Source organism: Artibeus jamaicensis, unplaced genomic scaffold, assembly GCF_021234435.1.
Source record: "Artibeus jamaicensis isolate MK-2021 breed Jamaican fruit bat unplaced genomic scaffold, CSHL_Jam_final scaffold_916, whole genome shotgun sequence".
Classification (NCBI taxonomy): Eukaryota; Metazoa; Chordata; class Mammalia; order Chiroptera; family Phyllostomidae; genus Artibeus; species Artibeus jamaicensis.
The window spans coordinates 9,962,579-9,989,750 of record NW_026522059.1 but is presented as its reverse complement, the minus strand read 5'-3'; the positions used below and the strand labels follow the sequence as shown (position 1 = coordinate 9,989,750).

At 45.9% G+C, this 27,172-nt stretch overlaps 2 protein-coding genes across 5 annotated transcripts in view; one reads left to right on the top strand and one right to left on the bottom strand.

The window, feature by feature from the left end:
- Positions 1-26,031, bottom strand: part of WASHC5 (WASH complex subunit 5) — a 49,631-nt gene extending 23,600 nt beyond the window's left edge. For both annotated transcript variants that reach the window (XM_037166746.2, XM_037166744.2), the window contains exons 1-14: positions 25,871-26,031; positions 21,180-21,491; positions 20,584-20,729; positions 19,842-19,926; positions 19,140-19,240; positions 16,930-17,122; positions 14,715-14,867; positions 12,799-12,912; positions 11,226-11,397; positions 7,447-7,574; positions 4,971-5,100; positions 2,668-2,780; positions 1,120-1,286; positions 969-1,044 (exon numbers count right to left, since the gene is read on the bottom strand). In XM_037166746.2, the coding sequence (XP_037022641.1) occupies positions 969-1,044; positions 1,120-1,286; positions 2,668-2,780; positions 4,971-5,100; positions 7,447-7,574; positions 11,226-11,397; positions 12,799-12,912; positions 14,715-14,867; positions 16,930-17,122; positions 19,140-19,240; positions 19,842-19,926; positions 20,584-20,729; positions 21,180-21,365 (1,764 nt within the window). In that variant the 5' untranslated portion in view covers positions 21,366-21,491; positions 25,871-26,031. The remainder of the gene's footprint in view (positions 1-968; positions 1,045-1,119; positions 1,287-2,667; positions 2,781-4,970; positions 5,101-7,446; positions 7,575-11,225; positions 11,398-12,798; positions 12,913-14,714; positions 14,868-16,929; positions 17,123-19,139; positions 19,241-19,841; positions 19,927-20,583; positions 20,730-21,179; positions 21,492-25,870) is intronic.
- A 102-nt stretch (positions 26,032-26,133) lies between these two features.
- Positions 26,134-27,172, top strand: part of NSMCE2 (NSE2 (MMS21) homolog, SMC5-SMC6 complex SUMO ligase) — a 194,886-nt gene continuing 193,847 nt past the window's right edge. For all 3 annotated transcript variants that reach the window (XM_053661134.1, XM_053661133.1, XM_053661135.1), the window contains exon 1: positions 26,134-26,219. The gene's annotated coding sequence lies outside the window, so the exon portion shown is untranslated. The remainder of the gene's footprint in view (positions 26,220-27,172) is intronic.

Sequence of the window (27,172 nt, the reverse complement as noted above, 5' to 3'; positions counted from 1 at the left end):
AAATAGTAACATGTAACAAAACTCTTGGGCTTTAGCCGAGAAAGAGCAACAACCTCTGAACTTTGTCAATATGATTAATAGTTTCTGACATTGATATAATCTTTAAAAAATGGAAGACTTTTGCTATAGCAATGGTTCTAGATTTCGCTTTCTGACCCAGCAGCATTGATACCACCTGGAACTTGCTGGGGCAGCCAGTTTTCCAGCCCCCACCCTGGACTTACTGAACCAGACACTGGGGGGGGGGGGGGGGGGGGGGGGGGCCTAGCAGTCTGTGCTGTGACAAGCACCCGGGGAGCCTCCTGTACATTCAGGTTTGAGAGCCACTGTGCTACAGAAGACAGCTCGTCCTCTGTGGAAACCAGACGTTCTGATCAACAGACTACTGCACTAAGTCCACTCAAAGACGTCACAGCATGAGAGACGCACCGTTACTTATGTCCCTCCCCAAAAGAAAAAACACGCTGACAACTGCCATGTGCCATCGATGACAAAACCCATCGCCAATGACAGAGATGTTAAAATATGAAAGAAGTGCATCTCGGAATTTACATGAATTCATTTGAGTAAAGTATCTGTCTGTTCATCATGACCTGAAATTACTTTAGAGCAAGGGCCATGCAGAATTTTTAAAAACGACTGAGAAAAGGATTTAATTCCCATCCAGGGAATACAGGACCCACAGGGCTGACATTTTTAGATACTGGTAAAACTTTTAAAAATCTATTTCTTCATTTAAATATAATTTTGTGGAAGATGATCTAACTTATTAATTCACACTTGGAGTATTTCTGGAATCTTTAAAAAATGATGCTCTCAAGGAAAAATCGCTAACAATTTCCAGTCTATATAAATACTTCAATTATCCAAGTTTTTAAAAGCATGAACTCTTGGGCCGAATTAGTGAATGAGGCAGCAATGAAGGCCCCCCAGTGGCCGACGGTGTGACCTCACTGTTCTTCGCTTACCTTGAGGAATGTCGCTCTGAGTTTAGTCACCATGGATGGGTTCACCCTTATGCTCTCTTGCATGATGGACGTGAAACTGCAAAGGGAGGAAGTGGTAAGAAGACATTCACGGTGGTTTCATTGAGGGCGGACGTCAGGCTGCCCACATTACCTGTCAATCAACTGCCAGGCGAAGGAAAGGTCCCCCACGATCTGCATGGTGATCAGGACCTCCTCTTTAATGTTGATGGTTCGGATCATCTGGTGCAGAAACTTGCGCGTGTCCGCAAGGAACTGACACACTTGCAGATTTGATTCCAGCTGGTGGAATTCTTGAACCTGTGTTACAGAGATAAGTATGTTTAATTTTAAAATCCTGAGTGGCCTGTATGGTGTTCGTTTTTCCTTGAAGATACTCCAAATAAAGCCCATTACTTATTCAGAATTTCTTGGCAAAATTTTTATCTCAAATTATAATATCAGAGATGTGTGAACCAGGTCATGCAACCCTGCACGAATCTCTCGGACTAGAAACGGAGCCGTAACTCTCATCCTGCGAACACATGACGTAATAAGTGAACACTCCATTTCAGCATCAATGCACCGGGACTGGCAAATCCTCTTAATGCTGAAGACTTGCGGGACTGATAAAACCAGAACAGGCTCCACACAACTTAGGCACTGGCAGAGATGTCTGTGACTAAGTTCCCCTGATGTCCTCTTTAAATCAGAACAGTGGTGCCACTATGTCCCGACATTTTAATGTCTATAATTCAAGGAAGGGGCTGGGGCTACATGCCAAAGTAACACAAAAGTCAAAAAGCCACCTGAGATTTACAAAGCTGTTCACAGTTATACTGTGGACTAGAAAATCCAAAAAGCAACCGAACTAGATGCAGTATAAGTGAGCTGCTGCTCGCTGACGGTGCGGGGGTCTGGGACCTAACAATGCACTGCTGTGCTTTGTGGCCGTTAAGAGTGACCATCCTAAAAATCCTGGCACAATCAAGAACAGGCCTGTAAGAAAGTTGCCAGATGGAAAAAGTGTTACATCTTTAACATGCACAATTATACCAACTGGACAGAATTAGAGATGAAGATGGACTGGGGTTTAAAAAAAAGTTTATAGTTATTGCTATAATAACTATAATATTAGTTATTATAGCAATAATAACTGATGTTTTTATTTTCCATTTTAAACCTAGTTAAACATACACTTAAAATTTTAAGAGTGAAGATATAATAATTCTTTTTGGCACAATAATTTTTGAGTAGATAAAAACCAAACTTTTTCCAAAAAAGAACATATACCATTTATAAGCATATGATTATCCTACCACTATTTTCACTTTGCTGTATGACGTCTAGCTTTTTCCAAGGCATATATTTTATAAACCTAAAAATGGTGTATACAATGCAATTTTCTTTTTGCTTTTACCCCCATTACCACAATTTGCTAAATGTTTCTATATTGTCTTCATAATTATTTTTCCAAGACTTTATGTTTCCACAGTTGAAATACAATTTTTGCTACCATTCTCTTCATTCTGGTAACTATTTTCCCACTTCTAGGACACTGTATAAAATATTACAGTGAGCATATTGACTCATATTGCTTTTACTGATAAAACATATTCTCAGATTTCGAGGAGCAGACAGCTGGGTAGGTCAAAGGCAGATTAGCAACCCAAGAAGCGTCATTTAAAAAGACTTTCCTTACCTCCTCCAAAGCTTGGATCAGCTGCACGGTCTTCCTGCCTGCAGCAGTGGAATCCTCGTAATTTAAAGACAGTATTTGTTTGGAGATCTCTCTGAACCAGGCTTGAAGATTTTCTGTCAACACAGAAACAAGGAAAGACTACTGATTTCCCAAAATTCTTGTACCTGTGGCCTGAATGTAATGGAATTATCGGCTACACATCTGGTTCTCAGTCACAGAGTTCTCACTACGTGTCTACCCTGCCCTCAGGACCTACCCAAAAGACCACCACAGGAATGCCTGGGGCATGTGACCCAGTGGGAAAGGTCACACTTCCTGTGTAGCTTAGTCTACAATATCTGGTAGAAAAGGTTTAAAGGCCCAAGTACAGCTGTAAACAGATGTGCCCAAGGGGGCAGTGGTGGTGGGGAGGAGTCACGAAGGACACAGGGTCAATGGGGAGCTTTCTGGTCTGCACAGGCAGACAGAATAGGAGGGATGGTTTGTCACTAGACGGAGGGACGAATATGAACAGAGGCTTTGCGGCAAAACTGGTATGTCTTGGGGAGAGAGGAAACCAACGTGTCAGCAGTATGAAGTCTGAGTGGTGAGCTGAGGGACATCTGCATGGATCGCGGAGCCCTACCTGCATTCACACACCAGCTGCATTTCACAGGGCAGAGAATGGAAGCATGCTCCCAGTACCTCGGTGTGTCAGACAAAGCCCTAAACTTCATCTTGTTTAATCTGCACAGCTCTCTGTGGAGGTGGGAGTTGGGGCCCATTTCTCGGATAAGCAAGCTGAGGCCCAGGGATATTAAGAATGTGAAGCAGGGCTCCACTGTCACTAAGTGGTGGAACCAGGACCGTCACACCTGTCTGTCCCCATTCGAAGGCTTTGCTCTTTCCATCTCGCCAAGGTGATTCCCCACAGTTCTCTTTTATCAGTGGGATGATTTCACTCTAGTAAAAGCACTTAAGGGCTCATGATGTAAGTTACTGTGACTGCCATGAGGAGCACCAGTTGCACTTTTATATTTTGTGTGTGTGTGGGGGGGGGACTGAGGACAGCTGTGGAGCAGCAGAAAGAGGGCAAGATTTGGAGTCTGAGGCAGTGAGTTAGAACCAGGCTTCAGACCTTTGTCACCATAGGCAGTGATTACGTTTTAGGTTTTGGTTTCCTTACACGTAAAATAAGAATAAAGATGTTTATCTCACAGGATTGTAAGGATCACACAAGAGATTTCGAGAAAGTACTTCCTAAACGGAAATATGCTATGCAGCCAGAAGAAGTATAAAATGTTCTGAATGACCTTGGAAACAACGCTGGTATTTATGGAGACCAAAACAGGACTAGAGCAGAGGCTAATGTGCCTGATGCCACACACTGAGCTGGTCACTGTTACATTTGTTTTTTAGTCACAGTATGGTGACCCACAAAACATGTTGCCGATTTCAGTCACATCATTAAAAACTGGTTGACCTTGACCTTTAGAAATTAATGTAATTTGGGAATACATTTTAGACAACCATTCCGCATCCGATGAATCGACAAGAGCCAAATACAGTAATTACAAGCTCCCATTGATTAAAAATAGTAAAGTTTAAAAAAAAAACTTTCCAGCAAAAGCTTTGCGGCAAAAAGCAATCTTATTGTATAACTATCGAAATGGATTTGATATATAAACATTAAACATTTAAAAAAGTGTAATTGTCACTTTAAAATTCAGAGTGGTCTTTTGGGGGTTATTTGAAAGGTTCTTATTTATATAAAAATCTGAAGGAATACTGTAATTTTCCTATTGATAAAATTTTTTCTAAAAGCAGGATAAAAATTAAAAGTTAAACTTAAGCTACATTTAGTTACAAAACAGTCTGCAGTTCTCCCTTTAGGCCACTAGATGGCAGGTGCAACAGTGAAAAAGAACCAAGTGAGGTTAGAAGATAAGAACATTCCGGGTCATCTATGTCAGTGGCTATCAATGTTCTTGGACAAAGTAGTCTTCTGAGAAGATCACGATAGTTACAGTCCTTCCTCTCACCCCCAAGTGCACATAAGCTGACACACTCGTTTTGCACACTATTGGTGGAGTGAGGCTGTGGGTCATGACTCTACAAAGACTGACTTACGAACCGGAGAGTAAGAACCCTCATTCAGCTTAATCTCCTACTTCAAAGATAAGAAACCTGAAGTCCAGAGCATACACGGAGATTGCTCAAGAGACCTCCACTGGCGATGTCCTAGTGCAGAATGAATGACAACGTGAGGAATCTGACTCCGCCCATTTCTCACAATCTGTGTGCCTATTTCAAGCGGCAATTACCATTTTTCTCCACTCTGGTCAGGGGCTTCACCCCTGAAAAGACATCCGCGAGCTCCGTCATCCGCTCTGAGCCCTCCTTCTTGTAATGCTCCCACTTGGCTTGCTTTTCTGAAAGCATCTGCTTGAACATCTGTTGAAGGGACAGAAGCCATTTATTCACGTAAGAGAAAGATCCAGATTAGGCGGCTTACTGAGAAAGCCTTGGTCACACCCAGTTTGTTAGAAACATGGAAGGTTAACATTGCCCCGATGCTGTCTCTTAAGCCGTTTTTCTCTGTGCAAATGGAGAGGCAAAGCTAGACCCTCCCTAAGGTAGTGGTTCTCAGAGGAATGGGGCATGGGCAGCCCCTGCAGGGCCCTCAGGTTGCCAGATTCCTAAGCCCCGCCCCCCCCATTGAAGATTCTGGTTCAGAAGGTCTTGGGCAGGAGGACCAGGACTCAACATTTTAACGTGGCATTGCAGCTGCTGACTACCGCTCTAAGGTCCTGAGGTCCAATTTCTGTGATGTCTAATACAAACACAGCAAACCACGCGGAGTGTGAATTTCTGACACTTCAGAGTGGTTCTTTCACCTATATTTTCATCTCTCCTACCTGCCACCCCAACCCTGTTCCTAGATTCTCCTATAAATATACTAATTAAAACTGTTTCTTCTCATTTTTAAAAAAGACTTTATTTACTTTGGAAAGGGGAAGGGAGGAATGAAGAGAGGAAGAGAAACATCACTGTGTGGTTGCCTCTCACGCACCCTCCACTGGGGACCCAGCCCACAACCCAGGCATGCGCCCTGACATGGAAATCGAACCGATGACCCCTTGGTTTGCAGGCCAGCGCTCAATCCACTGAGCCACACCAGCCAGGGCATTTCTTCTGATTTTTATACGAAGATGTGCCTCCTAATTTAAGGACTATCTCTTGACCCAAATCCCGTTTCATAATTTGTAAAACTTGTGGGTTCAATCTGTGAATCAGTATTCAAAACACTCAAGACCACCTGGTGTGCAGTGAAGGCTTCGGGGGACAGTTTTGCTGCTGTAGCTGGTCAGATGGCACTGATGGGTCCGAGGCACCCACATAGACAGGGCGGGCTCTGTGAGTGAACCTCGCTGTCCTCACCCTGCTGCATGTTCTGCTGATTACTCATCCTGCCCGATCACTAAAGATTCCTCTGCCCGGGCCCCAATCCCTTCATCTGCAGATGGGGTCTCCCTGATCCTTGCTCATTTTTCCAGTATTCATGATGAAAAAAATAATTTCTTAAGAGGACAATCAATATTCATGCACTTTTACCTCTTAAAAGCCCAGGGAAATAAAGCCTGTACCACCGGCATTCCTCTGATTTTATAAAGTTATGCAGACACAAGACGCTGAAAACACTCAGCACAACTATTAACATCAGGTTGAAAATCAACACCTACTTTTTCTGAGCTACTTAACAGGAGAACACGGTGTCTTTGCCTACCCAGAAGCTAAAGGGACCTCCACCATCCTCCTAACCAGACTGCGGCAAGGTTTAGTACTGGTTCTGAATGGGCATTAATGTCCTGGGAGAGTTCCTGGGCTCACCTGATCCAGACCCCCAAGGCTGCTGTTCACAGGACCTGGGCATTCCCAGGTGTCTGCCATTTCTGTTGTGCTCGCAGAAGCTTCTTTAGGGAAAAGACTAACCCAGGGATTTCTGTGAGTCAACTCAGAACCCGTTCAAGCCCTTAGGAGCGGACCTTGTTCAAAGGCAAACCCCCCACCCTCCTTAGGCCCTTTCCAGTAAGTCCTCACGGCTTTTCAATAACGACTTACATCCCGTGAGGCCTGGTACAGGTGGGCTCCTGCCCACTTTTCCAGCTCGTTTCATACCACCTTTCCCTTGCGCTCTCTCTCCCCTCCGGCCGAGCAGTCTTTCGGGTCCTAGAGCTGGCCACGCTGTCCCTCACCCAGGAGGACTGAGATGAACCCTGTCTTCCCTTCGGAATGTTCTCCATCTCACTCCCTATCTTTGTGTTTGCTAACTCTGACAGGTCCCTTCCTCAGGGGTCTTCAGAGGCTTCGCTTCTCAGGGGAGTCGTCAAGGGAAGGACAAGGTGCTTTATTCTAGGTGCCCAGAGGACTCTGCTCCCTGCCTTTAGAGCATGCGCCTCGGTTCACACCGACCTCTTCATTAGAGACTCCCTGGGTCGTGCCCATGTCCCTCACAGACGCAACCTGCACAGCCCTGCGCGTCCCCCATCATGGCCTCTCCAGCCACAGCTGGCACCGAGTGCCTGCTCAACGTTGAATTCTGCCCTCTCTCCGTGAGAATGATCGCAGACACTCGGAATCCATAGCTGGAATCAGAGACACTGCTACTAAACCCCAGTCTTTCAAAAAAATTTTTTAAACATAAGAACAATAAGAATTCAGAAAAGGCAGAAAACTACTTTAACAATAAAATAAATTAAAAAAATAAGAATTTGGCAGCTACTCATTTGGTATGTTTACCTCTTTGAGTAGGAACTCGAACTGTGCGGTATCCAACAGCAGCTGAAAGAGGACCTTGGGATTGTACCTGGAGTCTGTTAGGATCTGGTCCTTGATTTGACGAAGACGCTTGTTGTTTGGGTCACAGGCTAGAACAGGAACAAGACAGTTTCCACTTATTAAATGTGTAGGGAAGATCTATGGGATATGAATTCTCAAATACTCTCCCTTGTGTTAAGTCTTTAAAAGGTAAACAGCAAATGTATACCAGTGGTAAAATTGATCACAGTGAAAAGCATGTGCTTGGGGAGAAAGCGTGTAACTGAATTACTAAGTGTGAGACTGGATGTGACATGGAGCGCCATCCGTGATACCGTGCTGAGTGGAGAAAGCAAGCTGTGCAACAGCATTTCCAGGGTTCGTAGGCATTTGGGGCTGGTTCGTTGCTGGTTGTCCAACAGGGGTAGGCAGAGCCTCCTCACGTCCCGTCTGCTGGGGTGGCGTTTGGTTTAGGGCACGGAGCTCTGCCCACCGACAAGTCTGCGGAAGAGCCCACACAGCAGGCCCGTGACTGCCACCCTCAGAAAGGCCTGTCTGCAAGGCAGGCATCTGAGAACCTGGATTTTGGAAGCACTCCCATCATTCTGAACACTGGCAACAAGGGCCCTCTATGCCTTCACTGTTTGTCCGAGTGACGCTTGTGATGAACACCCGCTCCCCTTCAGGGAGTGTGGAGCTGTGGCATGTGCCAAGCAGAGGCTGCCTGCATCTGGCCCCTGACAGAGGCACTGAGTTCCTCGTGAGCTGCCTGGCTGGCCACGGCTTCCACAGGATGGCACACCTCACTGCTGCTCCCCGAATTACACGCATCCCCAGGACCTAGTGGGACCAGACTTTTGGGAGCTTGTGCCTGCTGTCCTCCAGACTTTGCCCCATGCGCCTTTGCCCTGTACCGACTTGCTTTCTATCCCATTGCCGTAAAAAATCATAGCTGTGAGCACCACTATAGGCTGAGTCTTCCTGGTATAATCACTGAACCTGGGGCGGTCTTCAGGACCCTTGACACAAAAGGGAGGCAGGGTCACCCACACAAAGACGTGGCACCTGCAACTGGGAAACCCCAGGCCTGGGACTATTCTGCTCCTTGTGAAGCCCCAGGCGCGAAGCTGACCCAGGGGCTTTCTGGACCAGCCACTGTCCAGGCCCAGAGACTCGGACAGCCAGGCCGCGGTCCCACAGTCGGGCAGTGACTGACCCAGGGACAAACACCAGAGGTCCTGATTCCCTGCTCGGTTTCTTGGTTGCCAAGCCAAACTGTTTTACTAAAACAAACAGTATGTTTTTTAAAAGTATATAGAATAAAAAATACTGATATTTGCTGAAATTGGTTTATAGGGCCAATTACTGCTTAAGAAAGAATAAGAAAATAGGGTAAGGCAAAAACATTTACAAGCAAAAGCAGCCTGGACTGCAAATAAAGCCAAAATAAAAACTTTAAAGCAACGCAGTCAAGTTCACAGCTGAGGAGGTTCACGGTCCCTGGGGGTGACTCTGGCACCACATGCGCACGTCCCTGCCTCCCTGCCCCTCCCATCAGCATCTCGGAATGTCCGACACACACACACAACGACCATGTAGAAGAGCAAACGCAGGGGTCATTGGATGCTTCACTTATGGTGAAGCCCGCGGAAGGCCATTGCCTGTGCTGGTTTCTAAGTTACTCCGTCAGGAGGAGACTCCGGACAACCGGGAGAAGGCCTCGGTTCTCACGGCAAACTGCAGAGTTCTGATTTGTCCCACAGTCTCCACGACCGCCTCGGAACTGGTGGCACCGATCCCACGGAGACAATTTTTCAGTTTCATATTTGCCTAACTTAAAAAACAACCCGCACCAAATGTGTAAGGATTTTGAATCCTTACTCAAGGATGTACTCATTGATTTTGAGAGACTGGGGGTGGGGGGAGGAGGACGAAGAGAAGAAGCAGGACGAAGAGGGGGAGAGGAAGATGAAGAAAGAGGAAAAGGAGGAGGAGGAGGAGAGACAAATACCGATATGAGAAAGAAACACCAACTGGATGACTCTGGTATGTGTCCCTACTGGGGATTGAACCTGCAACCTAGGCATGTGCCCTGACTGGGGATTGAACCTGCAACCTTTTGGTGTATAGGACAATACTACAACCAACTGAGCCACCCAGCCAGGGCTGTATTAACTTTAATTCAACGGGAAAACTTCTGATAGTAATTTGCTTTCATTTTTTGGACAGGGTACATCACCGTGCATTGATGATGAACTCCCCAGTATAAACCAGGTTTGGTCCCAGTGTTCTCTGGGCCTGGCCCTCTCCCTAGGATCTGAGCCGTGATAACGTGGGGGTGGGACTCCACCAGCCAGCTAGCCTTGCCTCGCCAGCGTTGGCTCCGAGTCTGTTTCTTTAACAGCCTCAAGGCACCGCAGACGCCGCCGCGCCTGGGTGAGATGCCTGCAGCTGGTTAACAGGCCGGGGTACGGGGAGGATGTTTTCCTCTCTGCACACCATGACTGAAACACCAGAAAAGCTAAATAAGCAGTTACTTTCCCCACATGTGACTCACTGCCACAGAGGCAAACCATGTGTTCCTGGTAAATTATGACCTTGTGCAATCAGGTCAGACCACGGCCAGCCACAGAGATGGGAAACAGATGTGGCTGCGGAGGGAGGCAGGGACTCCAGGCAGCCGAGGTGGTCCCCGGCACGGTGCAGACCCAGGAGCCCGCCGGCTCCCGGCCGTCAGGACAGCCGTCTGGAAGACGGAGACAGCCTGAGTCACTGCGAAACTGCTGCTGGATTCGAGACAGGACAGAACCAGGCCCTGAGCTGTTTGTAGGCTTGGGAAGGTAGACTTTTGGCAAAGAGGATCATAGCTGAGTCAACGTAGTAAAATCTTCAAATTAGAGCTGAAGTCTACTTAAGGCCAACTCAACTAATTAAAAACAGATCCATTCTGAGATTAATTCGTGCTGCGAGTAAACTATAAACTGGAGAGAGGCCCAGGGTGAGAAGCAACACGGGAGAAAAGATGAAAACGGCTGGACAGCAGCTCCTGGGAAAAGGGTCTAAGACGGCGGGAAGTCCCCAACGGGCCTCACTGTGCTAAAGCCACGGCGTCAGCAGGGCCGTGCTCCTTCTGGGGGCCCCAGGGGAGAACCCGCTTCCTCTCTTTTCCAACATTTACATGCTGCCCTTCGTCCATACTCCTCGGCCTGGGGCCCTCTCCATTGCTGAAGCCAGTGGTGACCCGTGAAGTCTTTCTCAAGATGCCATCTTTCTAGTTCCGCCTCTTCTGCTTCCCTTTCCCCAATTTCAGGGCCCCTGTGATTGCACTGGGATAATCTCCTTCCTTTGAGATCAGCTGATTAGAAGCAGTGATTCCATCTGCAACCTGAACTCTCCCTTGCCATACAACATAACACATCCAGTTTCTGAGGGGCAGGCCATGAACATCCACGGGAGGGATGAGCAGGGAGACATTATTCTGCCTTCCAGAGCTGAAGTTTTACTTTTCATACGCATACATCGATCTCCCAGCTTGGCCAGTGACAAGCCCCTTGGACATGGGAGGTAAATTTCTCGATTCCACGCACCTAACAGTATAGGACAAAGGAGCTCTTCAGGAGGGTACTGACTTGCCCAAGGAGGCACGGAAGTGACTAAGTAAGAAAGCAACTTGATTCTCATCCAAGGCCTAAACCTAAGCAGATCTCAGCTCTGAAAGCCCTTCTGCGGAGCGACAGAGATGGCCCCCGTTCGTGCCTCACCCGAGTCAGCCGTGTGCAGCATCAGCCACCGGATGGCGACGTTGCAGTCTCTCAGGCAGTTCAGCAGCCGGGGGATGTTGTCCAGCACCATCTCCTCCCTCAAGCAGCCCTCCTTCAGGAACTGCTGCACTTGAGCGTGCACTCGCTCACTGGCCGAAGCACACCTGCTTGCCTTGGCAAGTAAAAAAAAGGAAATACATTTTTAAAAAGAGAGAGAATTACGTGTCTTGAAAGCGAGTCACACTCAAGCAGATTCCGGGCTGGGTGCTAACATTTCTATGAGATGACTAACATATGTCCCGTAGCTGAAAAGGCTCAAAGGCGAGTGGTGTATTGGACATTTTAAAAAAGAGTATTGAACTTAGAATTAAGAGACTAAAATCTAGTCCTGGCTGGAATTACATATTGGTGTGACTTTGGGTTTAACTTCTGTGTACTGGTTTCTTCAAATATAAGTGGAGAAGTGGACCAGGCGGTTCCCTTCTATTTTGGGTGGAAAAGAAACACAAAGGCAGAAGATAAAAGATATGTTATTATTATTATCAGCAAAGGAGGCAGAGCAGAGCAGAAACATGCAAAAGATGAGACTTCTCACAAACATACGAAAGCTTAACAGAAAACACACCTCAGTGCATCAAGATGAATGTGCAGACCTTTTGGAAATTTGGTTGTTCTGCTTTATCTAAAGCAACAGTTAAGTGCGGAACATCATTCACCGTGTCAGGTTAGTTTACAGCCGTCACTAGATGCTTTATCAGGACTCTGAAGAGCTCCTTACAATGTCACAAACAAGAAAATGCAATTTGGGCAGGAGATTTCAGTCATGAAAAATTAACGCTCTGCTGCCGGTAAGTGCAGAAGCACCACTTTCTCTAATCCATTTCTAGGAGACACTCCGAAGTTGGAATTACTTTGTGCATTATTTATGGAATGCAATGTACTCGAATAAAACATGCAGAAGGTTTTGAATCACTATCATTCTATCCATACTGGAAACTCAAAATTCAGACAGCCAGGCTGGGGGAGATAACTGTTTAGAAACACCAAGTATACTCCCTAATAACAGTATTTTATTCTTCTTTTTACTCAGTTGTTTCTTTCTACTTTGTGCTCTTGATCGAAAAGACATAATGTAGCCACTTAAACTCTAGGCTTTAGTCTTGTTGCTTATCTTGCCCACCAGAAATGACGAATGAAAATTACAGTGACAGGAATACTTCCACACTCATCCTGTCGATGGAAACATTAAAATTCTGGTTACTAGGAAAAGTAGCTCAATCCAAAGGACACAGTCTCTAAGCAAGAGTAAATAAAGTCAATGGAAACCCCATGCCACTCTGATTCATCTTAGGATGTTGAATATCCCCTAGGACCCAGGTCTCCCATTTATACATACTCCACACACGTTAAAAATTGACACTTATCTTACTCTGAGAAGTTCAGCTCTCACTAATCATTGCATTCATGTTTTTGTGGACATCTTCCAAGTGCCTTGGGAAATCTCCCTGGCTCCTTTGCTACCCCGTGAAGGCAGGCGGGCAGCTTTTTGAGAATCCGATTGGCCAGAACTTACCTGCTCTCTGACATTGGCAAGGTCCAGGGTATTGTTTAGAGCAGTTTTTGCAGCTTTGTAAGGTTCCCAAGCATCTGCGAGATTAACTGTGATCCCCATGTAAATGCTTATTACCTGAAAGAGGAGACACTCACTCAATATTTGCTAAATACTCACCCACATCAAGGCAGTGGGCTGGAAAGGCACCAAATTACACGTTGCCCACTCCAATGCTAAATGCCCTTCCAAAGAAAGTCAATGAGAAACCAAGATTTCCCAGATACACAGGGAAATGCTTTTCCTTATGAGCGCTTCGGATCAAAAGTGACAAGGCTGTTATTCATGGAATAAGTAAAACAAGGTTTTCCTCTGAAATGGCTGCGTGTTAAATTCCCAGATGAAGAAGAGGGAAGCAGTCACTTCGACTAGACTTGGACTGGACTAGAGAAGGTACTCAAACATTTTCATCTCAGTCTTTACACTCTTAAAAGCTGGTGAGGACCCCAAAGAACTGTTTTGAAAAAGGTGGATTTTTATCAATTGGCATTTATCACATTACACATTAAAACTGACAAATTTTTTAAAGTATTTAATTCATTTAAAATAACAATAAACCCATTACATGCTAACATATAATTTTTTGTATTAAAAAAATCCAGTGAGTATCCCCTCCCCAAACCTGTGAGAATGGCATTGTTCTACATTTGTCTAAAAACAATCGCCTTGTTTTCCGGACTATAAGACTCACCCCCAAATTTGGGAGGAGAATGGGGCTGTGTCTTATAGTCTGAATATAGTTTATCTGGTGGGGGGGGCACAGCAGCAGTGGAGGGGGGGGTCGCAGGTTTAAATATTTTATCACATTTTTTTCTTATTTTCCTCTAAAACCTAGGTGCGTCTTATGGCCCTAAAAATACAGTACATACAATTCTTCCTTAGCCCTACTAGTGTTTTTCTTTTAAATTTTCTAGGTGTAATCTTAATACTTTCTTAGTAGCTTTTTATTGGTTGGCATGTGCCTGGCATTATGCTTTTATTCCTTTACTTTCAGTGTGCTAGGGGCCTTTGTTAGGAGTGTAAGTGTCCTGTAACTGGACTTCGATCTTCCTCACTTCTAGATGAGTCTCTGGTACAGCTTTATGGCCACACGTCTTCATTCAGCGCAGGTGAACGAAGCTGGACGACCAGAGCTCTCATCTTCGTTCCCTAGTCCCTGCTCATGAGAATGGCCATCCGTGGACGGGAGGTAGCCCCTCTCAGCTGCGGTCTGCTCTCCTCCCAGTAAAGGAGCCCGTTCGGGTCCCTCACCCCAGAGGGTCTGCAGTTCAACAGATGGAAAGAAGATCTGCCGCCTGAGAGCGTGGCCCGCCTTCCTGTTCTTTGTTCAAACCTCTGAGCAGAGACGACATTGAACACATGTGTGCATTAAGTCAGTTAAATCAGTTTATTCCTTTAAGAGTTAATATTCTTAAGTGAAACATTGAAAAGTTACAACAAATCAATCCCCACAGTAATTTACACCTGCATAGCCCCGTCAGTCAGCGTTGTCTGATAGATAAAACAGTGAAATTCCTACTTCTGGGGTGAGAAATTAGATGAATTCTGCTGGTTGAGATTCATAAAACAGAAGAGAATAAAGAAAGGCTTGTGTAACTTACCTGGTCTCTGTAACCAGAGCAACATACATTGTAATGCATGGTTTTATCTTCCAAGTATCCACTTAAGAAAAAAAGACTCAGGAAATTTTACTGGATGATTTCTTCTTTGGTGTTATGATTTATAAAGTTTCCAACACCTTAAAGTAATTTTACCTAAGTGACTTTATCTCTCGCTCTTTACAACGTATGGCCTCTGGGTAACAGGCCAAAAGAATGGAAAAGCCAGTTCCCCAATGCGCTCGCTATACAGAAAAACACAAAACTAACCGTAATACTTACCCAATTATCTGGAAAGTATTTATCCACGATCTCTCTCATCTTTGCCTGATGGGTGTGAAGGATCGAAGGCTCAAAGTAGAGGATGACGTACAGCATGGCGGCCTGGGTCGCCAGGGCTGTGCTCCGGTGCTCCGGCAACGGGTACGCTGAGACCTGCGGTGCGGAGAGGCGGCCGTTGGTGACGACTGAACTGCCCTGTGCCAAACATGCGCCCTAGTTCTAGGGCAGATCGGTCTCCGGGAGGCCACCTCCTTGGAGGATCGTGGGCGCCAGGGGCAATTCTTCTGGCAACGCTAACCAGGGCCTTCCCTCTCACCCCGGACCACCCGCGTTCTTCTCTTCCTCCCAGCCCTCAACTCAGTTGCAATTCGAAGTTTTTTCCTTTCAAAATGAAACTGGTAACCCCAGGTCTCCCCCTAGTTGTCCATTTCCGAGTCTTCCCCGTCTGTATCCTAGAACTGACAGACTCCACGCTGGCCACTGCTGCTCTCTCTTCCTGTTTGTCCCTCAGCTCGCTGCAGTCCAACCCCACCATCGCCTCCACCGAATCCCCTGCGGTCACGCGTAACCTCACAGCCACCCGACTCCACGGCTCGTTTTAACTCTCACTTAAATTCCCCCAGGAAAGGAACGCTCTCCTCCTGGCTCCCAGACGCCACTCCCCTCATGCGCTCTGCTGGGAGGTCTCCTCCTGCCTGCCTTTCCAAAGCGGCTGTGTCCCCCTGGTCAATCGCCTCATGTCCTTGGAATCTCGGGTGGCACACAGTGCATATCGCCTCGAGGACTGGAAGTGGAAAGGGAGGAAATCCGTACAAGGACAGGCAGAGCAACGTCACATGGAACCTGGCCAGGTCTCTGGAAGGGCCTAGAGCTATGAACCAAAATGCCTTCAGTGCCTCCCCTTGTGTTTGCCCAACTTTTCGCTCTCCCTCCAGATGATTTTCTCTAACGTGGCAGAAGGACGCTGCCCCAAACTCCAGATTTTGCATGACGTGAGCAAACCTGGGTCCAGAAACTGTTTCTCAGGCCCAATTCCAAATTACCTGGTGACAGGGAATCTGACCCATCTTAGGTCAAGTGACTGGCCCCGCTCCAATCAGCCGGGGACGGGAGGTACAGGGCAGAGAGTGGGGTGGACACACAGCACAACCACAGGCTAACCCCTGTCCTAATGAAGGTCACGGGCAAGGAGAAAACTGAAACGGACAAAATGGACTGCATAGGAGGCTGAAGGGGTAAGGGCAGGGAGTGAAGAATTAGCAGGAATTCTGAAGTCACACAGACCGGAATTCAAACTCCGGTTCTGCTACCTAGCTGCCTGACCACGTGAAAATTATGTAAGGCCTCTAAGCCTTAGTTTTCTTAAAAGCTACATGGGAATTATGCTGCCTACTCTGCACTACTACTGTAAGGAACAGAGAAAATGGTGTATGAAGAAACCTCTTATGATTCTGGTTCATACTGAAGTCTCAATAAACGGCAACAAATATTATAAAAAGCTACTATCTGCAGGTGGTTCCTGATCTTGAGTTGTCTTACAAAATCTCTTCTATTTACAGTTAACATATTCATACAACACACTAACAGGTCACCCAAAGAACTGCACAGAGCAGGTGTGCTCTGGGATAAATGATACATAGTTATCAAAGGTTCAACTTCCTTCTAGTGAAATTATGTTTTCTTCAGGAAAATGAAGTCAAATGGCAACTTCCCTTAACGTCCTTTTTGGAGAGGAAAGTGAGACCCCTTTCAAATGCTGCAGAGCTTTCATGACCCTGCTCTCCTGCCCCCTTGGAGACCTGTTATAATGTTGCGGCCCTGTTACATGCTCCTTCCCCCCAGGTAACACTCCTCTTGTTCTACTGTAACTCTTTTAGCTCTCCCTCCACTTTCCTCAGCTGCAAGCTCATTATGTACAGCAACCATGGCCTCCCTGGCAGCTGCGCATCTGCAGCACGTGGACAGACACCTAACACACACTCAGTGACTGCTTCCTTCTGAATATAGCTCAAATCCCACCTCTTCCCCCATATCTCTGATTCTGCCCAAATCAGTACCCCTCTGTCCTCTACCATCCTGTCACATAGCTAAAAGGCTGTAACTAATTTTAAGCTGCTTTTACTCTTTGGAGGAAGGAGGAAGGGCAGGAGTAACTGAGGGGGCAACTGAAAGCAGTGTTTTAAATTACTAAGATTGCGAAGGACTCAACCCCCACCTGGTTGTAAACATCGTCGGATCTTAGCCGGCCAATGACCATACTGACGAAGGACTCATTGATGGGCACTCTCCGGAAATAGCTCTCAGGATAGTTGGGTGGTCTCTTGGCTCCTGGCTGGCTGGAATAACCTGTACTTCGGAGCAGCTTACAAATATCATCCATGTTCGAATCGGCAGAGGACCGAGCAGCACTGAGTTGGGTTTGCGATGGGGGAGAGGGCCACACAAACCGCACACGTTAGAAACTCACAAGTCCAACATGGCAGAAGGATTTCTTTATCTAGTTTTCAATGTGACTGTGGATCAATTTATTTCCTTAAGGTTCAAAATTATATTTCCAAAAAGGCTGTTATAATACAGCAAACTTGTAAGATGGGTTCTTGTACGTAAGTTCTATGTTACAACCCGTAACCCCTTTCCCAAAATCTCTGGGTCTGGATTTGTTTCAGAATATAGTATTTTTCGAATATCAGAAAGTTCTATGGTGTGCAGACTATATACAATGTGATTCTCCTGGAGGGTCTCAGTGGGCACTCCAGGACCAACACGCAGGAATGTTCGCACAGGTGAGGTCACATTCGCTTTGCTCAGGACTGACTTCATGTGAGTTCAGATTCGATCCGTTTTGCTGCCACAGGAGTTATTCCATGTGCTTCTGTGTGTGTGTGTGTGTGTGTGTGTGTCTAGTTTCCGCAGCTCTTTGGATTTCAGAACTGTGCATAAAGAATGTGAACCTGCTCCAATATTTCAGTATTAAAAAGTAATTTTGAAAACTACAACAATTTAAAGTAGAATCTACACTAACTGGTTTTTCTTGGTGAGGTGCACTTTCTATGCAGATTTCACCAAAACACCTTGATTTCCAGGGTGGCTGGCGTAGTAGTGACCCTTCAAAGAGAGTCAAAGCGTCTTAGTCGGGAAGGTGTCCTCCTACTGGACGAGAGCCTCCCTTGTCACAACCCTGACTTGCAATTTTTCAGTGTCCCTTCAACAATGGACCCTCACATTCCCATGAATCCGCTGTTGCGCCCCCGGAACAAGGCCGGATTGTCAAAGCTGGGCTTGAGAGACAAACGTTTTCCTTCTTCTTTACATTCTTTATTATTTTTGTTTTCACAGGTACTTTCAGAAACAGAGGCACAGCCATTTGAAGTTCACGTTTACAAACACAGATGCGAGGCAGCTGCTGGTCAAACTGAGGAGACTGGACCACGCATGTGGGTAGACAGTCCCCCCCCTCAGGGGTAAGGCTGACAGGAAGCAGGCTCACTGAGCGGCTTCAGATTAGTTTACTGCCATGGAGGCGCAGTCCCAGGGGCTGCTGAAAACCCAATGTCCCCAAACAACCCCCTTCGGCTGGGCCTCCCTCCTTGCCCTATTTAGGTTGTCCTATACTGTACGTTTGAAAACGTTAGTGCCAGTCTACACATCATTGGCCCAAGTTCCTAACTCAGACTCCTGCTTATTGGCTGTTTCTTCCCTGAATTTTGACTAGTTCTGACATTGACCTTGTGTCCTGATTTAGACTCATCAATCCAACAAACTGAAACCTGTGTACTAGGTAGGTACTGAAATTACAGAGTTGGTCACAGTGGCTCCTGTTTTTAAGACACTACTTCCTGAAGTCACAACTCTGCATGGACACACCTAACATGTGATCCTGATGTGTACTGCTGCTTGTTTCCTGTTTGTTTCCTGCACACACAGGAGAAATCACTTTCAGCCTGGCCCCTGAGGGATAACTTTTCAGAGTCATCAACCTAACATTGACAACAAAGTTCATACATTCATTTCCTTACATCTGCCACAGAGTAACATTTGAAACTTTAGAAACAAACCCAAACCAACCAAGAAAGAACATTCATTAGACTTCCACATTCCCAAATTTATCTTTAAGGGAAAGAAGATTCAGATTCCTTTAAAAACAAAAAACTAAGGAACCACCATAAATGTGTTAATCTTCAGATCTCTATCTACAGCATGTAGAATAATTTATTTATAATCCACAGACTATAGGACATCTAACCTATGATGATAACATAAAACACAGAGTTAACTGCTGTACTGCATTTGGAAAAAATAAAGAATCTTCTGTTTTTGCATTCTAGATCCTATTGCTGCTGTTCACCCCAGAAATAGTACAGAAACCTGCACTGCTTTTTACCCAGAAGAGTGCTCTGGGCACATGAAGCCCCAGCCCAGGCGTACCTGTATCGATAGTAAGAAACCAGCATTCTCTCTCTCACCTCCCCTTCAATCTTCTGGTCAACCACCAGCAGCATAACTCCGTAGAGGTACAGTGCTTCACACTACAAAGCGAAAAGGACAATGGCCGAACTCACGAGAGTGTACATTCTCCTAAAGGGTGGGTGATAACGGTAAAACGCTCACTTTGCTCCCAAAAGCTTCATAAGACAAGGAGAATGCAGGTTTCTCCCAAACGGTTCTCACCTTCTGTGCAGAATGAGCTTTGGAAAATATACGCGAGATAAATTTTAACTCCCGATGACTACCTTTCAGTTGGCCTGGTTTTGCTCTTTTGCCTGGGATGCCAAAATGGAATCCCGATATTACAAATGCCTCAAGGTCATTCACTTACTTAACAAACATTTCTTAAGTGATCACTCTGTACTAGGTCCTAGGCTAGATGTCTGGGACGCAAAAGATAAGGAGAGGATTGCTACCCTGAAGAAGTTCAGAAACTCTGCCTAGTCTTTATTCCCTTGTACTTCTGTTCAAGGTCCACTATGTTCTAAACTCAGAATCAGACCTGTCAGTTAGAAGAGAATTATTATTTTGCTTCTCTTTAAAGAAGAGAAGTCTATGTATTTGTGACTCACAGGGAAAAAAAGTAATGCTAATAAGCCTGACATTCTTGAATTTCTATTTTGAATGGTCACTAGTACTTACTAAAAGTTGTTTCCCATCTTCATTGAGAAGCACACTTTCTAAGGTTTGCTGAATATAAATGCCTTCATTGAGGTCATCCAGGTACCTAGAAATGAAGCCCAGAGCAAGTTATTCATTGACAATTAAAACTTTAACAACATCTTTGATGAAGGGAAGCAAAGCTTTCTAAAAGGTAAGGCGAGGAACTAGGCATCCTGGCCTTCAAATAGTTTGTGAGCTGAAACACATTGTGATCAGGGTCAGAGGCTGATATTTAGGCTGCTCCAAGTAAAAGGAATATTCCCCAGCCTGATTTATGAATTACGAATATCTTAGGAGGTACCATTAACATTATGAGAACATGGATTAGTTAGTTTAAAAGCTAATGAGTAATGAATTCTGAAGGGCTGGAAGGAAGAGAATATTGTGTGGTTAGAGATAAGAAGGCAGGCTATGGTTACCAAGGCTACAAATATATGTTTTCTACTTCTTAGATATAATATACCAGAACATGATCATAAATCACAGGACTGAAAGCTGTGAGTTAGTGTAACTGAGATAATTATAATACTTCACAAGATTAGGAAACTATAATAAAACTTCAAAATACTTCAGATGACTAGTGTCACGGGAAGGACAAGACAATTACACATGAGATAATCTAGTCAATTTTCTAGTAACTCAGATTTACACGTTCTGGAGTGTTCCTTTTCCTTCTCCAGTATTCACTATTGGAATAAGCCATCACTAAATTAATCAGTACCTGTTTAAATCTACAATATATTTGTGCACACTTTGAAATGCTAAATAAAATCTGGTCACAATTTCTATGTTGTTTTCACGAAATTCTTCATCTAGATCCTGTAGCTCCGGCTTAGCTTCTAGTTTGCTTTCCCATAATTCTGGGCCCTGAGAAGAAAAACACATTTATAGAGACATCAACAAAAACGTACTTGCTGGTGACAAGTTCTATGTATTCTTTAAGAAATGTGTTCTTATGCCTTAAAAGGGAAGTCAAAAGCTGTAAGGAGAGCAGCAGAAGGTAGTGAAGAGAAGGGAAGCCCAGATGTAAAATCTCCTTCAAACCAGTGAGTCTGAACGGCCACTGCAGGGAGCATGCTTTAACGGGAAACATATTACACCAAAGTTGCCTTCTGAAAATTTGGTTATATTGTGCTTGGGCTTCACATAACACCTTCAGATTATTTTCCAGTTAGTTCACTGATACTAAATTTGGTTTAAAAATCTCTATTTAACTTTCCGTTCACACTGACTTAACTGCCCAGAGTCTCAGGGCTCCCAGGAAGAACATGCTTTTGTAGGGAAGACAAGGGTTCAAGTGCTATAGGGGTAGGCTACCTTAAAGTAGCTGAAATCAAATATGATATCTCCATATTTCTGCTGATCGGCTCGGTCCTTTAACCTGAAAACAGCTGGAATGAACTCGGAGAGCCTCAGAAGTTCAGCGATGATGGCATTGCCGCAGGAAACAATCCTCAGGATGGCCTGGCCGCAGAGGTTGTTCTCCGCCAGGAAGTCCAACATCCTGAGGACCGACTACTCCGAGCCTGGCCGCTGGGAATGCTGAACCGGCTTCGGAGCTGCGGTCTGTGAATCATCAGACGAAACCAGGTCTGCAGACAGATGTTAGCTCCATTTAAGAAACTGTACCTGCAAAAAACCCCAAAAATCTCCGTTTCTCAAGGAAGCATGTGAAACACATACATAGTATTTTTCTCCCTAACTCCCTAAAAAACAAACGAACAAGAAAAATGTATTCTGATGGGGGGGACATTTATTCTCCACTCTTTCTGTTTTCTGTGTGGATGGGCTTTGATAAATTAACACTCTTGGCCTCTTTCCCAACTCTTCACTCACTTTACCCCACAAGGAAAGACCCAATGTAAGGCAGCTTGGGAGAAGGGACCACTGAGCGTGTGCGGGTCCAGTGTGCCCACCACTGGGCACTGACCACTGCATCTCCCTCACGGGAACTGTGCCACTGGTTCTGCCTCTGGGAAAAGGCAGATCCATTAGAACTGGCTCAGGGAACACCTGTCAAATGGTTTTCTTGTGTGTCGGGTATAGGAAGCCTTTGTTATCAAGGATAGTCCAGGCCTGAGAAAGGTCACACCGTGACTCTAAAGTAAGGACAAGTATTTCACACTAAGCAGTAGACAAGTGTGATTAGGAACGTATCTTAAAACATTATAACCAAAATGGATGAAAGTGAGTTTTATATTTAGGAAAATCTGGAGTAAAATTGCAACAATGATGTTCTAATTCAATGGACACACTGATAAGGAGTCAAAACTTGATTTTACCAAACTGTGACTTTGGTAACATAATATCTTGTACTTCGCAATTGACTTTCATAGTTGATCTTTAAGGAGGTAATTTTTGCAAAACAGTTTCAGGGCATCACTCATTTTCCCAAAGTCCTCTGCCAATTCTTTCTCAAATCGGTATCTTCTGAAGTGTTAATCTGTGTCATCATCTTTGTTGCATTTCTCTCCTCTCTGTGACTTTGGCTAGGTCAGCATTTGTCAGCTTCAGGGAAGCCTGGCTTGCTTGTCCACGTCATGAACGCCCGTGTTGTTCACCACACTTGTGCTCTCACGTTCCACCTCCCTGAAGCTAGGTGAGACGTGACTCAGTTCTGACCCACGGGATGCACAAGGAAGTCTATGGTCGGACTCTTAGGAAATATTTATTCCTCCTGCTACAGGGAGAGAGGCATGTGGAGAGAAATTTCCCTCCATGCCCTGGCTATCCCCCTCCTTCCTGCCTTTGAATCTGGCTCAATGAATATTTGATGCCTGAAGCCCCAGTAAGTAACCACCTTGAGACCATGAAGTAAGAAGCCTAAGAGAAATAAGCCAACAACCTGCAGACTGTGGTGTGGAGCAAGAGAAAGAGACTGAATTCTTGTTGATGTTATTCATTCATTGATTCAACCATGGCACTGCCTACCTCTGTAATCCTGGTTAAATGAACTGTTTTTATGGTATACCTCCTGGTAACTGAGTTTTGGATTATTTGCAAGTAGAAGCATTCTGAACAATACAGAGTCATTCATGCAACAGACATTTGCTTAGGGCCTACCGGGTGTCAAGCACTGTTTTAGGACCTGAGGATAGTACAGTGAACACAACTAAGTTTTCACTCTCATGAAGCCTACATACTATTGGAAGTAGGAAAGAGATAACAAAAGACCGTATCTATATCTATGTATCTGTATTTTACAAAATCAGGCTGTGATAATCGCTGGGAAGAAAAAGCACAATAAAGGGGTGGAGTGTGTGCTATTTCATGAATGGTTTGTGAAAGCCTCCCTGATAAAATGATATTTGAGCAGGAATCAGAAGTTAGGGAGTAAGTGGCAGGCAGGGTATCTGAGTGGTCAGCAGCAAGTGGTCAGCAGCCTCTAAGTTGGTCCTCAATGACCTCTGCCTCTTTATTCATGACCGGTGCAGGCCCCTTCTCTGGGGTATGACTTCCTGACTCCCTTCTAAAGAACGGAGGATGGAAGACTGAAAGGTATCACTTCTGAGGTCAGATTACAATTAGACTGTGACTCGGAGCTTGGGTACCCTCTCTGGCTGGTTTGTCTGGGGGAAGGTTGTCATTTTGCAGGAGGACCCTGTGCAGGAGCCCATGTGACAAGGGTCTGAGAGGCCAGCCAATGACCTGTCCAGTGAGCTTAGAAATGGATCCCGAGTCCATTCGAGTCTTCAGATGGGACAACAGCTCCTGTTCACAGACTGTCACCTGCCAAAACACCCTGACCTAAAGGCACCCAGCTGAGCCACACCCGATTCCTGACCACAGAAACGACCACAAGGTAACAGATATTTATTGTCTTAGGCCACTAGATTTTGGAGTAGTTTCTCTTTTCTTTACGAGACATAATAATCTGGGAAAAAGGCATTCCAGGTAGAAGTTGATAAAGTAAGTGCAAAGGCCCTGGGGCAGGAATGTGCTAGAAGAATTTCAGGGATTGGCTCAGGTGGCTACTGCAGAGTGAGCAAGGGTTAGCAGCAGAAATCAGGGCAGGCAGATGGGGTTGGGTCCAAGGTGGCTGAGAAGCCACTGCAGTTGTCTAGAACGCTCTCCCATGACAGCATCTGGCAACACACATGAAGGCATAATTAACAAGTCCGTCCAGTTCTCTCTAGATGCTTGCTTGTTAAGCCACTAGTATAGCCTGGCTTGGGAAATGAGACATAGAAAGGGGAAAAATAGCAAATAATGGGCAAAATGGCACCTACTGAGCTTCTCTGAAGACCACCAAACTAACCCAGGTTTCAGCAGCAAGAAACTCCAGACTCGACCTGGAAGGCAAACTGTGATGAACAAATTTAACTGCCACCAGGTTTGGATAGTAACACAGAATGGCGAAGGGTGCCATGGAGAACACAACATTACCAGGCTTCTTCTTAACCCCTTAAAGATGGACTGAAACGCTCAGCTCCTGTGTGCACATGGTCAGGTTGCCTTAGCCCTGGGGCAATGACTTAAGTCAAGACTTTTGTGTGTGCAACTTTTATTTTAATCCTTAAATCCTTACCCAAGAGTTACGCTGTAGTCAATGTTCAAAATATTATTTGGTTAGAGTATTTGGTAAATACCCGATTATTGGCTGAAAAACTGGCTCTAAAGAACAGAATTTAAGACCATCATTAAAGATGCCCAACCATGTTGCAGTGAACTCAGATAGAGGTGGCTTTAGAGAAGGTGTTAAGATTTAGTTGAGCTTTAAGAAAAAAATCACTGTAGAATGATATGCAAATAAACACTGTAGCAGAAGTTATATTAAGTCTTCCATGTGGTTCTAATGGTGCCAGGAATGAAGAAAATTCCAGTATAGACTGTATTACTATTTGGTGTGAAATGAAACCAGAGATCCCCCCAGATTTCCTAATTGTCTTTTACAAGGTACCCAGAAAAGTAATTGATATTTTATCTTTAGGAATTAGGTATGAAACTGTGTTTTCAGTTTGGGAGCATGACCCTAGGCAAAAGACAACCTGCTTTCAAGAGCAAAGCACGGCATCATCTTATCAATTGCCCAATGAATGAATACAGAACTCAACTCTGAGGGATATTAAATTGTCTTGGGACACACCACTGTGGACCCTACTCAGAGAACAACAAAAGATTGGTCTATTTTTATCTTGTCATAAAACCTCAGTTCCACAGAGAAGGCAGTACTGGTCTCCACCAATCCACTATCAGGCAAAAAAAAAAATTAAAAAAAAAAAAAAGGAATGGTTGTTGATCAAGATAAAAGTGACACGAATTTCTCTTTTCAGAAAAATTCTGAAATCAGCGTGATCACTCTACCCCGATTCACAAATCCTGGAAAAGACAGAAGGAAGAAGGGAAGGTGTTTGTTCCTTATTGTGGGCAGAGGAAGTAAAACCTCTGTCTCCCTGGCCCCACCCCCCTCACCCCCTCACCTGTCACGCAGGGAGCTCTGTGCATTCAGAAACAGGAGGCTAGGTTCCACTGTGGGCTCTGGAAGGTTTTTTGTTTGTTTTTTACTGTAACACCATCCACAAATCCGAATCCTCAAAAACATTTGTTTGCGAATTGCAAAAGACTCCGGTCCAGCATGTTACCAATGAGCGAATTAAGGTGCAGAGAGGAACAACGACTTGTCCAAATTCACAGACCATGGCAGAAATAGAATTCACACCCGGGCCCGTCAGACTATAAAAAACACTCACTAACCACTCAGTTTTCCGTAGAGTAAATGGAGGAATGGCAACGTCCACACAGCATTGCTTCCGAAACCATGGAAGGTTCAGACGCGGGCCAAGCCGCTGAACCTTCCTAAAACGCCAGAGCGGCGTGGAAAATTAGGTCCATCTAAGTGCAGGAGAAGCGCCTGGGCTGCAGCCCCCGCCCCAGGAGGCCCTCTGTCCTCCATGCAAGGCTCTCCCATCCAGACCACATCCCACGCCACAGATGTCCCCTCGGCCAGCGCGGGCCGGGAGGGGAAGGGGGACGTGAAAGGAGGGGCGCGTGCACCTCGCCCAACTCACCTGTCACCCAGCGCGCGCCACGGGGCCGTCAGTCGCGCGCGGAGTCGGCACCGGGCTCCGCACTCCTGCCTCTCCGCAGGGGTCCTTTCCACTCTCAGCCCGCAACCTGGAGCCAGCTGGACCCCAACTTCCGCCCCGGGCTCTCCGGGCGGTAACGTGACCGAGGGGCGTCAAGCAGGGCGGGGCGTCAAGCAGGGCGGGGCGTCATGTGACCACTGGCGGGCGACAGCTGATGACGTTTGAGCCCGCGCTCTCCGTTTCAGCCACTAGGGAACTGAGTTGAGGAGGGAGCGGCGGTCCGACGGTAGGAAGTCTCGGAGCGGCCGGACGGAGCTGGGTCGGGCGGCAGGTGAGGCGGCTGCGGGCCTCGGCGCCGGGGCGCGCGGCGGGAGGGGCGCGTCCCTCTCGGGCACTCCGAGGGCCTCCTGGGCTGGGTCTGTTGACCTGGGCGAAGGTCCCGATTCTTTTCACGCCGCAGCTTTGAGGCTGCGGCGATTTACCTCCTCCTCGGAGACCCCATGTCTCCCTCCCTGAGCCGTGCGCGTGTGGGGAAGAGATCACGCACTCTTGATCCCAGTATATCTGGTTTTAAACTGGGCCCTCGGACAGGTCGTTTGGACATACTCTCTGGGCCTCAGGGTCCTTTTCTTTCACGTACATGTTTACATGTTTGCGAGGATGAGATGATGAGAAGGAAGCGCCCGGGCACCAGCTTATACTCTGGGCCTCAGGGTCCTTTTCTTTCACGTACATGTTTACATGTTTGCGAGGATGAGATGATGAGAAGGAAGCGCCCGGGCACCAGCTTATGGCGCCCTGGAGGGGACCTAGAAGAGGTGCTTGCTGTTTTTACTGTCTCCAAATCTTTATCGATCGCTCTTTTAGTGCGAACTGTCTTATATGCTGTAGGATATTTCAGAGTGCTAGTTTAAGTTGCTTCCCAAGGTGGCGGAGTGGTGGCCGTGTAAGCAATAATTATGATGAGTTTTAGTGAATGTGTGTGTGTGTGTGAGCGTGAATGTGACTGGTAGGGACAGTGGTAACATGAGTCAGGGAACAAAGCAATTGCTGGTATGGATAAGGGAAGGCTTCAAAAAGAAAGATGTATCCTTGCTCTTGAGACATAGTTCTGGTTAAACTCACACAGGCCCCCAGGGATTTAAAGGAGGCCAGCACACTGTCTGTACACTTTTTTCCTGCCCACCGCTGAGCTGTACAGAAAGATGAGAGGAGGGAACAGGAGAGAAGTATTTTTATATCAGCTGATAGTTGGTTCTGGCTGCAGAGTCTTTTAGACCTGCC